At 47.9% G+C, this 14,711-nt stretch overlaps 1 protein-coding gene across 5 annotated transcripts in view; it reads right to left on the minus strand.

The window, feature by feature from the left end:
• Positions 1-14,711, minus strand: part of LOC116987636 (clathrin heavy chain 1-like) — a 76,860-nt gene that overhangs the window by 22,002 nt on the left and 40,147 nt on the right. For all 5 annotated transcript variants that reach the window (XM_033043832.1, XM_033043830.1, XM_033043831.1 and 2 more), the window contains 6 exons: positions 14,206-14,386; positions 9,035-9,198; positions 5,220-5,345; positions 2,959-3,101; positions 1,745-1,979; positions 248-370 (listed from right to left, as the gene is read on the minus strand). In XM_033043832.1, the coding sequence (XP_032899723.1) occupies positions 248-370; positions 1,745-1,979; positions 2,959-3,101; positions 5,220-5,345; positions 9,035-9,198; positions 14,206-14,386 (972 nt within the window). The remainder of the gene's footprint in view (positions 1-247; positions 371-1,744; positions 1,980-2,958; positions 3,102-5,219; positions 5,346-9,034; positions 9,199-14,205; positions 14,387-14,711) is intronic.

A 14,711-nucleotide genomic window follows, 5' to 3' on the forward strand; every position in this document is an offset into this window, starting at 1 on the left:
CACTCTCTGTGAGAAAAAGTGTTTCCTCGTCTCCTTTCTAAATGGCTTACTCCTTATTCGTAAACTGTGGCCCCTGGTTCTGAACTCCCCCAACATCGGGAACATGTTTCCTGCCTCTAGCGTATCCAAGCCCTTAACAATCTTATATGTTTCAATGAGATACCCTCTCATCCTTCTAAACTCCAGAGTGTATTATCCCAGTCAAGATTGGAATTGGTATCCACACAGTACAGTGTAACAATTGTACCTGGTCAATCAGCTGGCGTCTGAAGGGGTTATTTTCTTCAAGGACACTGGCCCAAAGCTCGGGGTCTCTTCTGCGTACTAGGTACCGGGCCTCGCTCTTGAACAGGGAATTCTCGTTGCAAACCTGAAGCAAAATGAAAACCACATCATACATAGCAACTATTCAAATGGCATTTTAGCCCCCAACTCAACATTCATTAGTATTTGTGTAGGAAGGAACTGTAGATGTTGGTTCAAACCGAAGACAAGACACAAAAAGCTGGAGTAACTGAGCGGGTCAGACAGCATCTCTGGAGAAAAGGAATAGGTGACATTTCGGGTCGAGACCCTTCTTCAGATTGAGAGTCCTCCCTCCACCACCTCCAGTTTAAATTCCATTTGGAATATTTTGGAGGACCAAGAAACCAAGAACCAAGAAAAAAAAAGGTAAACGAGAGGTATAGACGGTGATGTAGAGAGATAGAGAACAATGAATGAAAGATGTGCAAAAAAGTAACAGAGATAAAGGAAACAGGCCATTGTTAACTGTGGGCGGTTAGGTGAAAACGAGTTGTAGACAATGAGACTCAACAAGACTACTTTGAAGCTACTACAACTACTTTGGGACGACAGATGGCACAATGGGCTAAGTGTTCGGCTGGCAACCGGAAGGTAGCCGGTTCGAATCCCGCTTGGAGCGCATACTGTCGTTGTGTCCTTGGGCAAGACACTTCACCCACCTTTGCCTGTGTGTGAATGATTGGTGGTGGTCGGAGGGGCCGTAGGCGCAGATTGGCAGCCACGCTTCCGTCAGTCTGCCCCAGGGCAGCTGTGGCTACAGAAGTAGCTTACCACCACCGAGTGTGACTGAGGAGTGAATGAATAATGCGATGTAAAGCGCCTTGAGTATTAGAAAGGCGCGATATAAATCCCATCCATTATTATTATTATTACTACGACTTGGGTGGAGGAGGGAAGGAGGGAGAGGGGATGCAGGGGTTACTTGAAGTTAGAGAAAACAATGTTCAAACCGTTGCGGTGTGAGCTGCCCAAGCGAAATTCGAGGTGCTGTTCCTCCAATTTGTGTGTGGCCTCACTCTGACAGTGGAGGAGGCCCAGGACAGAAAGGTCAGTGTGGGAACGGGAGGGGGAATTCACCAGTCTTGCACTGTAGACGATTACTGTATACAGGGTGGCACGGTGACGCAGCGGTCGAGTTGCTGCCTTACAGCGTCGGAGACCCAGGTTCGATCCCGACTATGGGTGCTGTCTGTACGGGGTTTGTACGTTCTCCCCGCGACCTGCGTGGGATTTCTCCAAGATCTTCGATTTCCTCCCACACTCCAAAGACGTACAGATTTGTAGGTTAATATGGCTTGGAATAATTGTAAATTGTCCCTAGTGTGTGCAGGATAGTGTTAATGTGCGGGGATCACTGGTCAGCGCGGACTCGGTGGGCCGAAGGGCCTGTTTTCACACTATATCTCTCAACTAACACTAAACAATTGAAAGCACCAACCTTGATGAGGTCCAGATCGCACTGGCCTCTTTCGTATGCCACACAAGCCAAGTGCGGGTCCCTCTTTTCACAGTATTTTCCAACCACAGAACTGTCATAGTATGGGTTTTCACGCAGGAAGCGCTCAGGGTTATTATTGCTATCGATGTATATCTTAGCTAGAGCGTTGTGGGTGGCTGGCTCCTCACAGCCCTCATGAATACGAGTCTCCAGCCAGGGCAGCAACAATTTCAATCTGCCGACAAAAAAAGACAAGAATACTGAGCAAAGCCCGACAAGTGGCACCTTGGCGATAACAAACGAACAGAAGACAAAGTATGAAGTTCTGGAGTAACACGTTTCACAGAGTGCTGGAGTAACTCAGCTAGTCAGGCAGCATCTGTGGGGAACATGGATAGGTGACGTTTCACATAGTGCTGGAGTAACTCAGTGGGTCAGGCAGCATCTGTGGGGAACATGGATAGGTGACGTTTCACATAGTGCTGGAGTAACTCAGTGGGTCAGGCAGCATCTGTGGGGAACATGGGATAGATGACGTTTCACATAGTGTTGGAGTAACTCAGCGGGTCAGGCAGCATCTGTGGGGAACATGGATAGGTGACGTTCCACAGAGTGCTGGAGTAACTCAGTGGGTCAGGCAGCATCTGTGGGGAACATGGATAGGTGACGTTTCACAGAGTGCTGGAGTAACTCAGTGGGTGAATCTCTGGAATTCTCTGCCGCAGAGGGTAGTTGAGGCCAGTTCATTGGCTATATTTAAGAGGGAGTTAGATGTGGCCCTTGTGGCTAAGAGGATCAGGGGGTATGGAGAGAAGGCAGGTACAGGATACTGAGTTGGATGATCATATTGAATGGAGGTGCAGGCTCGAAGGGCCGAATGGCCTCCTCCTGCACCTATTTTCTATGCAGTAACATGACACTGGTAGACAGCGAGCGGATGCTGCTTTCTGAACCCCCCCCCCCCCCGGTTTTAAATGCGGGCTTGTTTGCGGAGTGGGGCAGAATAAGACAAACTATCTGATCTCGATTCAGCTGGCGACAGAATCAGCAGGGCCACAGTCAGAGTCACACATCACGGACACAGGCCCTTCGGCCCAACTCGCCCATGCTGGACGGACCAAGATGCCCCCCCCCCCAGGGATCTCGCTTCCTTTGGGGCACGAGGCAGGCAGAGCGCAGCAAGGAGAGGCCTTTCTGCCACTTCGTTTACTCACCTGTTCCTCTTTTCCACTTCACCCACCAGCTCGTCGGTTGAAAACTGACCGCGGACGACATTGATGAGGTTTTTAATGACTTCTTCAGAGCAGTCGACGTCGAGTAGACCGCCCACCACCACGGGCAGCCTGCTGGGGTTCACCTGCACACAATGGAGGATGGCAATGGATGCGTCATATCTAGCCTTCACTCATCAATTTGCTCTCGACAGATGGCACAATGGGCTAAGTGTTCGGCTGGCGACCGGAAGGTAGCCGGTTCGAATCCCGCTTGGAGTGCATACTGTCGTTGTGTCCTTGGGCAAGACACTTCACCCACCTTTGCCTGTGTGTGAATGTGTGTGAGTGATTGGTGGTGGTCGGAGAGGCCGTAGGCGCAGATTGGCAGCCACGCTTCCGTCAGTCTGCCCCAGGGCAGCTGTGGCTACAGAAGTAGCTTACCACCACCGAGTGTGACTGAGGAGTGAATGAATAATGCGATGTAAAGCGCCTTGAGTATTCTAGAAAGGCGCTATATAAATCCCATCCATTATTATTATTATTATTCTCTCTTTTTAAAAAAAATTTTTTTTTAAGAGATACAACTCAGAAACAAGACCTTCGGCCCACCGAGTCCTCATCGACCTGCAGATCCCCGCACATTAACACTATCCTACACACACCAGGGACAATTTACATTTACACCAAGCCAACTAGCCTACAAACCTGCACGTCTTTGGAGCGTGGGAGGAAACCGAAGATCTTGGAGGAAACCGAAGATCTTGGACGAAACCGAAGATCTTGGAGGAAACCGAAGATCTTGGAGAAAACCGAAGATCTTGGAGAAAACCGAAGATCTTGGAGGAAACGCAGGTCACGGGGAGAACGTGCAAACTCCGTACAGACAGCACCCGTAGTCGGGATCGAACCGGGGTCTGTAATGCAGCAGCTCCGCCGTGCCGCCCCTGATTTTCTTGCCCTTAAGACCCCACAGCACAGTTTACAGAGCACTTTGGAATCGCAACACGAGTTTCTACAAGTTCAGAGCTGAATTTGAAACGTTAGCCACAGTGGTTCGAAGTTCATCGCGTGCCAGTGCGAAGATCGCAGATCTCGAGAGGCCGTTTTACAGTCAAAGCGCTGAAGGCCACCGGATTATTTTTCCAGGCATCGGAAAACCGATTAGCCTGGATGTTCTTCCTCACCCCTCTTCACAACCCGCTCCATGGCTGCGCAGTGCACATCTTTTCAGGTATCATCCATGTCTCTAATAAATAATGTGTCCTGTGCACTGTGTAGACTGCATTGGTCAAAACATTAGCTGCCCCAAATGATTAGGTGTTTATCATGTTTAAGAAGGAACTGCAGATGCTGGAAAAATGGAAGGCAGACAAAAATGCTGGAGAAACTCAGCGGATGAGGCAGCATCTATGGAGCGAAGGAATAGGTGACGTTTCGGGTCGAGAGACCCGAAACGTCACCTATTCCTTTGCTCCATAGATGCTGCCTCACCCGCTGAGTTTCTCCAGCATTTTTGTCTACCTTAGTCAAGTCAACTTTGTCACATACACATACAAGATGTGCAGTGAATTGAAAGTGGCAATGCCTGCGGATTGTGCAAAATACCACAGAACAGAATAGAACAAAAGCAGTATTTACATTTCAGAACAAAAAACCCACAACACAACAGTAAATTAGTCCCTGGTGAGATCAGAGTTTACAGTCCTGAAGCCCTGTGGAAGGAAACTCCGTCTCGTCCTCTCTGTTTTCACAGCGTGCCTGACCGTAGCAGCTGGAACAGTCCGCTGCTGGGGTGGTGGGGGTCCCCCATAATGTTGCTGGCTCTGGATCTGCACCTCCTGGTGTATAGGGACGACAGATGGCACAATGGGCTAAGTGTTCGGCTGGCAACCGGAAGGTAGCCGGGTTCGAATCCCGCTTGGAGTGCATACTGTCGTTGTGTCCTTGGGCAAGACACTTCACCCACCTTTGCCTGTGTGTGAATGTGTGTGAGTGATTGGTGGTGGTCGGAGGGGCCGTAGGCGCAGATTGGCAGCCACGCTTCCGTCAGTCTGCCCCAGGGCAGCTGTGGCTACAGAAGTAGCTTACCACCACCGAGTGTGACTGAGGAGTGAATGAATAATGCGATGTAAAGCGCCTTGAGTATTAGAAAGGCGCTATATAAATCCCATCCATTATTATCATTATTATTATAGGTCCTGCAGGGGGGGGGGGCGAGTGTAGATCCCATAGTGCGTTAGGTTTTTTATCATGACACTCACCTTCTGAACATAGATCTCAATGTATTTCTGTAGGTTGTTGCGATACAGGTACAGAACCAGGTCATGGACAAAATCAAATCGATCGCAGACGATGATCAGTGGCAGCTGGTCCGTTAACTTGGCTTCCTGGAAGCAAAATACAATTGCTCAACTGAAGGAGGTTAAGCATAGTTTAGAGATACAGCACGGAAACAGGCCCTTCGGCCCACCAGGTCCGTGCCGACCAGCGATCCCTGCACATTAACACCCACGAGGGACACTTAAAAAAAAAAAAATTTAACAAGTCAATTAACCTACACCAATCATGTTGATAGACACAAGGAGCTGGGGTAACTCAGCGGGTCTGGTAGCAAGGATCAGGTGACGTTTTGGGTCAAGACCCTTCCTCAGATTGAGAGTCAGGGGAAAGGGAAATGGGAGATACAGACGGTGATTATAGATACAGAACAAATGAATGAAAGATGGGCAACAAGTACGATGATCCAGGAAAGGTGGAGCCTACAATGCTCCATTGTTGGCTGTGGGGTGGGTGATAACGAGTTATACAGACAGTGAAACTTAACAGGACGACAGTGAAACTAGTACGACAACTGGGGTGGGCAGAGAGAGATTAAATGGCGGAGTCGAGTTGATGGGCCGAATTGCCTAATTCTGCTCCTAGTATGAAAGTATTAAGAAAGCATCAGATTCAAATGATACTAAAAAGGGTTTTTGATCTGTAACGGTAGTTTTCCAAAGCCTAACCTGCTGAATTGCTATTGCTAGCTAGCATTTTAAATTAAAAAAATCACGCATCTCCTCAGCATTGTTAAACACTGTAAACCCCCACAGCCAAACTGACAATTGCATTTGGACAATATTTCAATGAATTGTGCTTCAAGATGAATAGAACACAGGGCATTGAATCATTTTACAAGTGTACGATGGCGTATTTAACCTCCGATTTGATACTAAATCTTGCACCTCCCACTTGCATGGATATGACCCATCACTGCAGGTCATGGAGCGTTGCCATGGCTCCACAAACCGTCTACTCAATCCTCCCCCCATCTCACCCCTCACTACCAGTGCCTCCTGGAGATTTTCTTAAAAACGGAAGCATTCATCCAAATGGCTGATATATAACGCAGAAGCAGTCAGCACAAAGGCCAGAAAAGTCATTTTATCCACTTGTGTTTACACAGTGCTGCCCCTGACAACCTTGATCTCACAGCAGATTCAAATATTAAAATGGCCTGGTCACAGGATTACCCTGGTGAGCCACTTGTCCTGGGGGGGGGGGGGGGGGGGGGGGGGGGGGAGAAAGAGAGAGAGAAAGAGAGAGAAGAAAAGGAGAGAGAGAGAGAAAGAAGAGAGAAATAGATAAACAGAGAGAGAAGGCCGAGCGCGAGCGGCTACGTAGATAGGATCTCTACTCTCTCGATCTAGCTGCTCTCGAGAGCGAGAGAACTCTTCAGGAGAGCATCTCTCCAACTCAACCTCAAGAGTAAGAAGAGAGACACACACACACATATATATATACACATACATATACAGCCAGACAACACACACACACAGCAATTCCATTCCTTTATGAAGGGATTATAAAATCCAATAAATCAGCCTCTTACTTTTGGAAAAAGAAAAAAAGCAGAAAATCCAAATGAATAGAACAGGACTAGGGGTGTGAGCTACAGGGAGAGGTTGAATAGGCTGGGTCTCTATTCCTTGGAGCACAGGAAGATGAGGGGTGATCTTAAAAAGGTGTATAACATCATGCGAGAATAGATCGGGTGGGGGAATCGAGGACCAGAGGACATGGGTTTAAAGTGAAGGGGAAACGATTTAATTTGGAATCTGAGGGGTAGCTTTTTCACACAAAGGGTGGTGGGTGTATGGAACGAGCTGCCGGAGGAGGTAGTTGAGGCAAGTACTATTGCAATGTTAAAGAGACATTAGGACAGGTACATGGATAGGACAGGTTTGGAGGGATATGGACCAAGCGCAGGCAGGTGGGACTAGTGTAGCTGGGACATGTTGGCCGTTGTGGGCAAGTTGGGCTGAAGGGCCTGTTTCCACGCTGTATCACTGTATATAGGCCACCTCTAACCCGCTAGATAACTGGGAACTGGACTCTATGACTAACTTCAAAATCAGGGAGAGTTTAGAAATCAATAATGAATGAGTCAGATACACAGAACAGATTGATCAGATCAAGAACTCCTTTAGCAAAGGTCTTCCATAAGTTACCTTGAAAGATATCAGTGTAGGAAGGAACTGCAAATGTTGGTTTACACCGAAGATAGACACGAAATGCCGGAGTAACTCAGCGGGACAGGCAGCATCTCGGGGAGAAGGAATGGGTGACATTTCAGGTCTGAAGATGAGTCTCGACCCGAAACAGCACCCATTCCTTCTCTCCGGAGATGCTGAGTTACTCCAGCATTTTGTATCTGCCAGCACCGTGAATGTTGGTCTCTCGAAACTTCACTCATAACATGACATAACTCTCATAACAAGGTATTTCAAATAACTCCTGCATTCCCTCTCCCCCACCCTAGTCGTCCTACCTGTTCTACTGGTCGCATCCTTGCATTCCTCGTCACACCCTCCCCAGCCAACAATGGGCCATTGTGGGCTCCACCCTTCCTGAGGTCATCTGTTGTCGGCCCTGATTTGTCCTGGTCTTCCCTCGCCTCCGGTTTATTTCCACCACCTCCACCTCTACTTTCAGACTCTGCGGGCTCCCCAATCCGAAAAGTCGCCTGCTCCTTTTCTCCAGAGATGCTGCCTGACCCGCTGAGTTAAGGGCCTGTACCACTTTCACGACCTAATTCACAACCTTTTTTTACTCGTGGACATTTCTCATCAGGCTAGAAAAACGCCCCGACCTACTCGATGCCACGAGTACCTACGACTAGCATCACGGCCTGCTACGACCAACCTACGACCTCGTGATGACCATGCTTCGATAATGAGTCAAGGGCAAACTCGGCAGAGGTCGTGAATTAGGTGGTGAAAGTGGGATAGGCCCTTTACTCCAGCACTTTGAGTTCACCACTGGACATGAACCAGTAGCTATTTCCAAAGGCAAAATCGCAATCAAGTCCAAAATAGACAATAGGTGCAGGAGTAGGCCATTCAGCCCTTCGAGCCAGCACCCCCATTCAATGTGATCATGGCTGATCATCCCCAAACAGTACCCCATTCCTGCCTTCTCCCCATATCCCCTGACTCCGCTATTTTTAAGAGCCCTATCTAGCTCTCTCTTGAAAGCGTCCAGAGAACCTGCCTCCACCGCCCTCTGAGGCAGAGAATTCCACAGACTCACCACTCTCTGTGAGAAAAAGTGTTTCCTCGTCTCCGTTCTAAATGGCTTACACCTTATTCTTAAACTGGTTCTGGACTCCCCCAACATCGGGAACACGTTTCCTGTCTCTAGTGTGTCCAAGCCCTTAACAATCTTATATGTTTCAATGAGATATCCTCTCATCCTTCTAAACTCCAGAGTGGACAAGCCCAGCTGCTCCATTCTCTCAGCATATGACATTCCCGCCATCCCGGGAAGTAACCTGGTGAACCTACGCTGCACTCCCTCAATAGCAAGAATGTCCTTCCTCAAATTAGGGGACCAAAACTGCACACAATACTCCAGGGGTGGTCTCACTAGGGCTCTGTACAACTGCAGAAGGACCTCTTTGCTCCTATATTCGATTCCTCTGGTTATAAAGGCCAACATGCCATTCGTTTTCTTCACTGCCAGCTGTACCTGAATCTACTATATCAAAATCGGAAAAGAACATTGTTCTGTGGAAGAGGTAGCGTTGTGCAAATACCTTGAGGAAGTTTTTCACACGGTCTGAATCGTAACAGTTGCTCTCGCGACAAATGCGTTCCACTTCCTTAATCTGCCCGGTCTTGCAGGCTGCTTGAATGTACTTGAAGTGAACGTCGGGCTCTTGGCTGAAATTCACAATGGATCCGAGGAAATAAAACAATCCTGAAATGGGAAGACAGCACACATATTGAGGAGACACACAAAATGCTAGAGTAACTCAGCGGGACAGGAGATCTGATATTTTAATAGGAATCTGAGGGGTAACCTTTTCACACACCAAGGGCGGTGGATGTATGGAACAAGCTGCCAGATGAGGTCGTTGAGGCTGGGACTATCCCATCCTTTAAGAAACAGTTAGACAAGCTAGATGCAGGAAAAATGTTCCCAATGTTGGGCAAGTCCAGAACCAGGGGCCACAGTCTTAGAATAAAGGGGAGGTCATTTAAGACTGAGGTGAGAAAAAACTTTTTCACCCAGAGAGTTGTGAATTTATGGAATTCCCTGCCACAGAGGGCAGTGGAGGCCAAGTCACTGGATGGATTTAAGAGAGAGTTAGATAGAGCTCTAGGGGCTAGTGGAGTCAAGGGATACGGGGAGAAGGCAGGCACGGGTTATTGATAGGGGACGATCAGCCATGATCACAATGAATGGCGGTGCTGGCTCAAAGTGACGAATGGCCTCCTCCTGCACCTATTTTCTATGTTTTCTATTTCTATGTCTAAGAAAGAAATGTAGATGCTGGAATAATCGAAGGTAGACAAAAATGCTGGAGAAACTCAGCGGGTGAGGCAGTATCTATGGAGCGAAGGAATAGGTGACGTTTCGAGTCGAAACCCCGAAGGAATAGGTGGCGTTTCGAGTCGAGACCCGTAAGGGTTTCGACCCGAAATGTCACCTATTCCTTCGCTCCATAGATGCTGCCTCACCCGCTAAGTTTCTCCAGCATTTGTTTCTCCAGGTTTGGAGGGATATGGACCACGCGCAGGCAGGTGGGACTAGTGTAACTGGGACATGTTTGCCAGTGTGGGCAAGTTGGGTCAAAGGGCCTGTTTCCACACTGTGTCACTCTACGACAGGCAGCATCTCTGGAGGGAAGGAATGGGTGCCGTTGCGGGTCGAGACCCTTCTTCAGACTGATGTCAGGGGAGAGAGAGATACATAGATAAGGAAACGTAAGGCGTGAAAACAGGACAAAGGGAATGGCGATCAAAGAAAATGTAGCTTGGGTGATTGTTAGCTGGGAGAAGGTAACAACAAAGCAAACAGAGATAAAATGTAGTCGGAGACAGTAAGGCTGGTCGGGGAACTGGGAAGGGGGAGGTGAAGGAGAGAGAGAGAAAGCAACGGTTACTTGAAGTTAGAGAAGTCAATGTTCATACCGCTGGGGTGTAAGCTGCCCAAGCGAAATATGAGGTGCTGTTCAGACAGATAAACGAGTCCTCAGCCAACAATCACAAATGCAGAATAATGGTGGAAATCTCATCACAGCTGTCACGAGAAGTTGAACAGTTTGCTGAATGCATACCTTCACGGAATTAAAATTAAGCCTGCTTCCTTCGTATCAAGAACAGGAATTCATCTGAAATGCTTCCTTCAGATAGAGCTTAGTTGCCGCAGTTCTTAGCAAACAACTTGACAGCCACTGACAGCAACTTGACAACAACAAGCCACTGCCAGACACAAAGTGCTGGAGTAACTCGGCACGTCAGGCAGGATACAGAAAAAGGGTGGGTGACATTTGGGGTCAGGACCCTTCTCCAGACTAAGAGGGGTGGAGTTACAAGGTTACTTCTCGGGATGGCGGGATTGTCATATGTTGAGAGAATGGAGCAGCTAGGGTTTAGAAGGATGAGAGGGTATCTCATTGAAACATATAAGATTGTTAAGAGCTTGGAGACGTTGGAGGCAGGAAACATGTTCCCAATGTTGGGTCGAGTCCAGAACCAGGGGCCACAGTTTAAGAATAAGGAGTAAGCCATTTAGAACGGAGACGAGGAAACACTTTTTCTCACAGAGAGTGGTGAGTCTGTGGAATTCTCTGCCTCAGAGAATTCCACAGACTCACCACTCTCTGTGAGAAAAAAGGTGGTGGCCGGTGGTGGTGGCCGGTTCTCTGGATGCTTTCAAGAGAGAGCTGGATAGGGGTCTTAAAAATAGCGGAGTCAGGGGATATGGGGAGAAGGCAGGAATGGGGTACTGATTGGGGATGATCAGCCATAATCACATTGAATGGCAGTGCTGGCTCGAAGGGCCGAATGGCCTACTCCTGCACCTATTGTCTATTGAGGGTGGGATGGGGGTGGGAAACTGTTGCCCATTTTAGAATACCGCTGCACTTTAAGTCTGGTGAATTACAAATGGCAGCAAACGTTAATGGATGAACCAATGAACCAGGATTTCTTGACCAAAGCCCACATTTGCTTTACTGAGGACCTGAAGCTACGAGCCTGAAATTGGGCAGGTGCACAAGTTAGATACAAGTCAGGACTCAGAGGGGAGAAACAAGCCTTTCCGCCCATCAAGTCTCCAATGGCCAAGCGACCATTTATACCAACCCCATTTTATACTCTCCACATATCATCAATCCCCACATCCCACCACTCACCTACTGTCAAGGGGGCAATTTTGCGGGCAATTTAGCTGCAGCATTTGTGGGACGAGGGGAAACAGAAGCATACAGGGGAAACCCACGCCGTCACAGGGAACCGAACTCCACCCCCTCCACTATAGCGCAGCACGGTGGCGCAGCTGTTGAGATGCTGCCTTACATCGCCGAGACACCCGGGTTCGATCCCGGCTAAGGGTGCTGTCTGTACGGAGTTTGTCAGACAACTGGGTTTTCTCAGAGATCTTCGGTTTCCTCCCACACACCAAAGGCCTGCAGGTTTGTGTGTTAATTGGCTTGGTGTAAATGTAAATGTAAATGTCGTGTGTAGGATAGTGTTAGTGTGTGGGGTTCGCTGGTCGGCACGGACTCGGTGGGCCGAAGGGCCTGTTCCCGCGCTCTATCTGTAAATGAAACTAAACTGTGCACAAGTCCGAAGTGAATCTGGGTTACTGGAGTCAACTAGGCAGCTGTATTAGTTGTTTTACCCTAAAGGGCCTGTCCCACTTACATGATATTTTTGGCTACTTGCCGGCACCCGTCATAGTCGCAGCAGGTCGCCGGAAATGTTCAAAATGTTGAAAATCCAGCAGCGACTAGAAAAAGGTACGACTCTTTGGGCGACTACTCACTTACTAGAATGTTGCCTGGGTTTCAGCAACTAAGTTACAGAGAAAGGTTGAACAAGTTAGGGCTTTATTCTTTGGAGCGCAGAAGGTTAAGGGGGGACTTGATAGAGGTCTTTAAAATGATGAGAGGGATAGACAGAGTTGACGTGGATAAGCTTTTCCCACTGAGAGTAGGGAAGATTCAAACAAGGGGACATGACTTGAGAATTAAGGGACTGAAGTTTAGGGGTAACATGAGGGGGAACTTCTTTACTCAGAGAGTGGTGGCTGTGTGGAATGAGCTTCCAGTGAAGGTGGTGGAGGCAGGTTTGTTTTTATCATTTAAAAATAAATTGGATAGTTATATGGGCGGGAAAGGAATGGAGGGTAATGGTCTGAGCGCAGGTAGATGGGACTAGGGGAGAATACGTGTTCGGCACGGACTAGAAGGGTCGAGATGGCCTGTTTCCGTGCTGTAATTGTTATATGATTATATGGTTACTCATGACCATACAGGCGTCACCCCGCGACGGCTATTTTCGGCGACCCGCTGCGACTATGACAGATGCCGGCAAGTCGCCAAAAAAAATTTGCCTAAGTGGGACAGGCCCTTAACATTTTAATTAAAACTTAACTATCCATGCAGCAACTAATATAGAACTGTAGGATATAAACAGGCAACTGACAAAAAGGACTGACTACCCATTGAGTTACTTTCTTTAAAAGTACGGCTATTATAGGCACTGTCATTCTTGGCCTCAAAGTCAACTTGGAACAGGCCAGATATGTGGAAAGTGAGCTGGTTGTGGGAAGAAAGAGGACTGCTGATCACTCAACAAATGTGCCTTTTTAAGAAGATTTAAGTTTCAGAACTGTGAGCTGCTGAAAAGTGCATGTCAGCCTTCAAAGAGGCAACAAAGGTCGGCTTCTCCAGTACTGACCTTGAGCAGTTGAACACTTGCCAAAGATATAGGATTGAAAAAACTCCAGTTCACACAGTACAGACAGTCTTCCAAAACCATAAAAGGGACAAAGATCAAAACCAAAGGCAACTCAGGCATCACGAGCATTAAGCTCTGATTACTACGGGTGCCAGGGGTTATGGGGCGAATGCGGGAGGATGGGGTTGAGAGAGAAAGACAGATCAGCCATGACTGAATGGCAGAGTAGACTTGATGGGCCAAATGGCCCAATTCTGCTGCTAGAACCTATGAACTTATTAACAAGTGCAGCACAATCGATAATGTTTTATTATTAATGTTTAATGTTTTACGTGTCATTCCTAACTGTCACCGTATGTCATGTTGTCACTTGCGGGCGGAGCACCAGGGCAAATTCCTTGTATGTGAATGTACTTGGCCAATAAACGTATTCACTCATTCATTCACAAAGGCACAACGGTAGAGTTGCTGCCTTACTGCGCCAGAGACCCAGATTCGATCCTGACTACAGGTGCTGCCTGTGCGGAGTTTGTACGTTCTCCCTGCGACCGTGTTGGTTTCAACCCACAATCCAAAGGCGTACAGGTTTGTAGGTTAATTGGCTTTGGTAAGAAAAATTATAAATTGCCCCTAGTGTGTAGGATAGTGCTAATGTATGGGGTTATTGCTGGTCGGCAGGAATTTGGTGGGCCGAAGGGCCTGTTTCCGCACAGTATCTCTTTGAAAAATGTTTCCTCACATTAGGTAAACTTTAGTATCAAGTATCAAGTCTCAAGTCAAGTATCAAGTATCCTTTATTGTCATTCAGACTTTTCAGTCTGAACGAAATTTCGTGCCTTGCAGTCATAACATAGAATAAAATAACAAAACACACAATAAACACAGATTTAACATCCACCACAGTGAGTCTACCAGGCACCTCCTCACTGTGATGGAAGGCAAAGGTCTTAAAGTCCTTGTCTCTTCCCTCTTGTCTCTTAAATCCCCCCCTCCCGGTTTTCGAACGGCCTCTTACCTTCGTAGCTTTTGAAGGATTCAAACAGCTCGACCAGAGACTGTGTGCCGAGCTGCTCGTGGTACTTGGATGCTACTTGCACACAGAGCTGCAGGTTCTGGCGAATGTTCGCCGACAACATGGCACGCAAGCACTCCAGCGAATCTTCCACCGACAGTGCACCAAAGTAGTTCACAAGCCACTGGAAGTGAGAAAAGAAGCATTTACAACGTGGACTCTTGCAAAACTCACTAAACGAATAGTATTGAAATTTAGGCTTAGGCTAAAAGCCCTGTCCCACGGTACGTGTTCATTCCAAGAGCTCTCCTGAGTTTAAAATAAAAAATCAAGCTCGTGGTAAGCACGGAGAATGAACGTAGCGGGTACGTCGGAGCTCGGGGACATCTCTTAGCGCTAACGGCAGGTACTCGGGAAGACTCGCTAACGGCAGGTAAAGCACGGGAAGACTCGTGAAGATATTTCAACGTTGAAAAATGTCCACGAGAGCCCCGAGTACCGACGAGCGG

Source organism: Amblyraja radiata, chromosome 25 (genome assembly GCF_010909765.2).
Source record: "Amblyraja radiata isolate CabotCenter1 chromosome 25, sAmbRad1.1.pri, whole genome shotgun sequence".
Classification (NCBI taxonomy): domain Eukaryota; kingdom Metazoa; phylum Chordata; class Chondrichthyes; order Rajiformes; family Rajidae; genus Amblyraja; species Amblyraja radiata.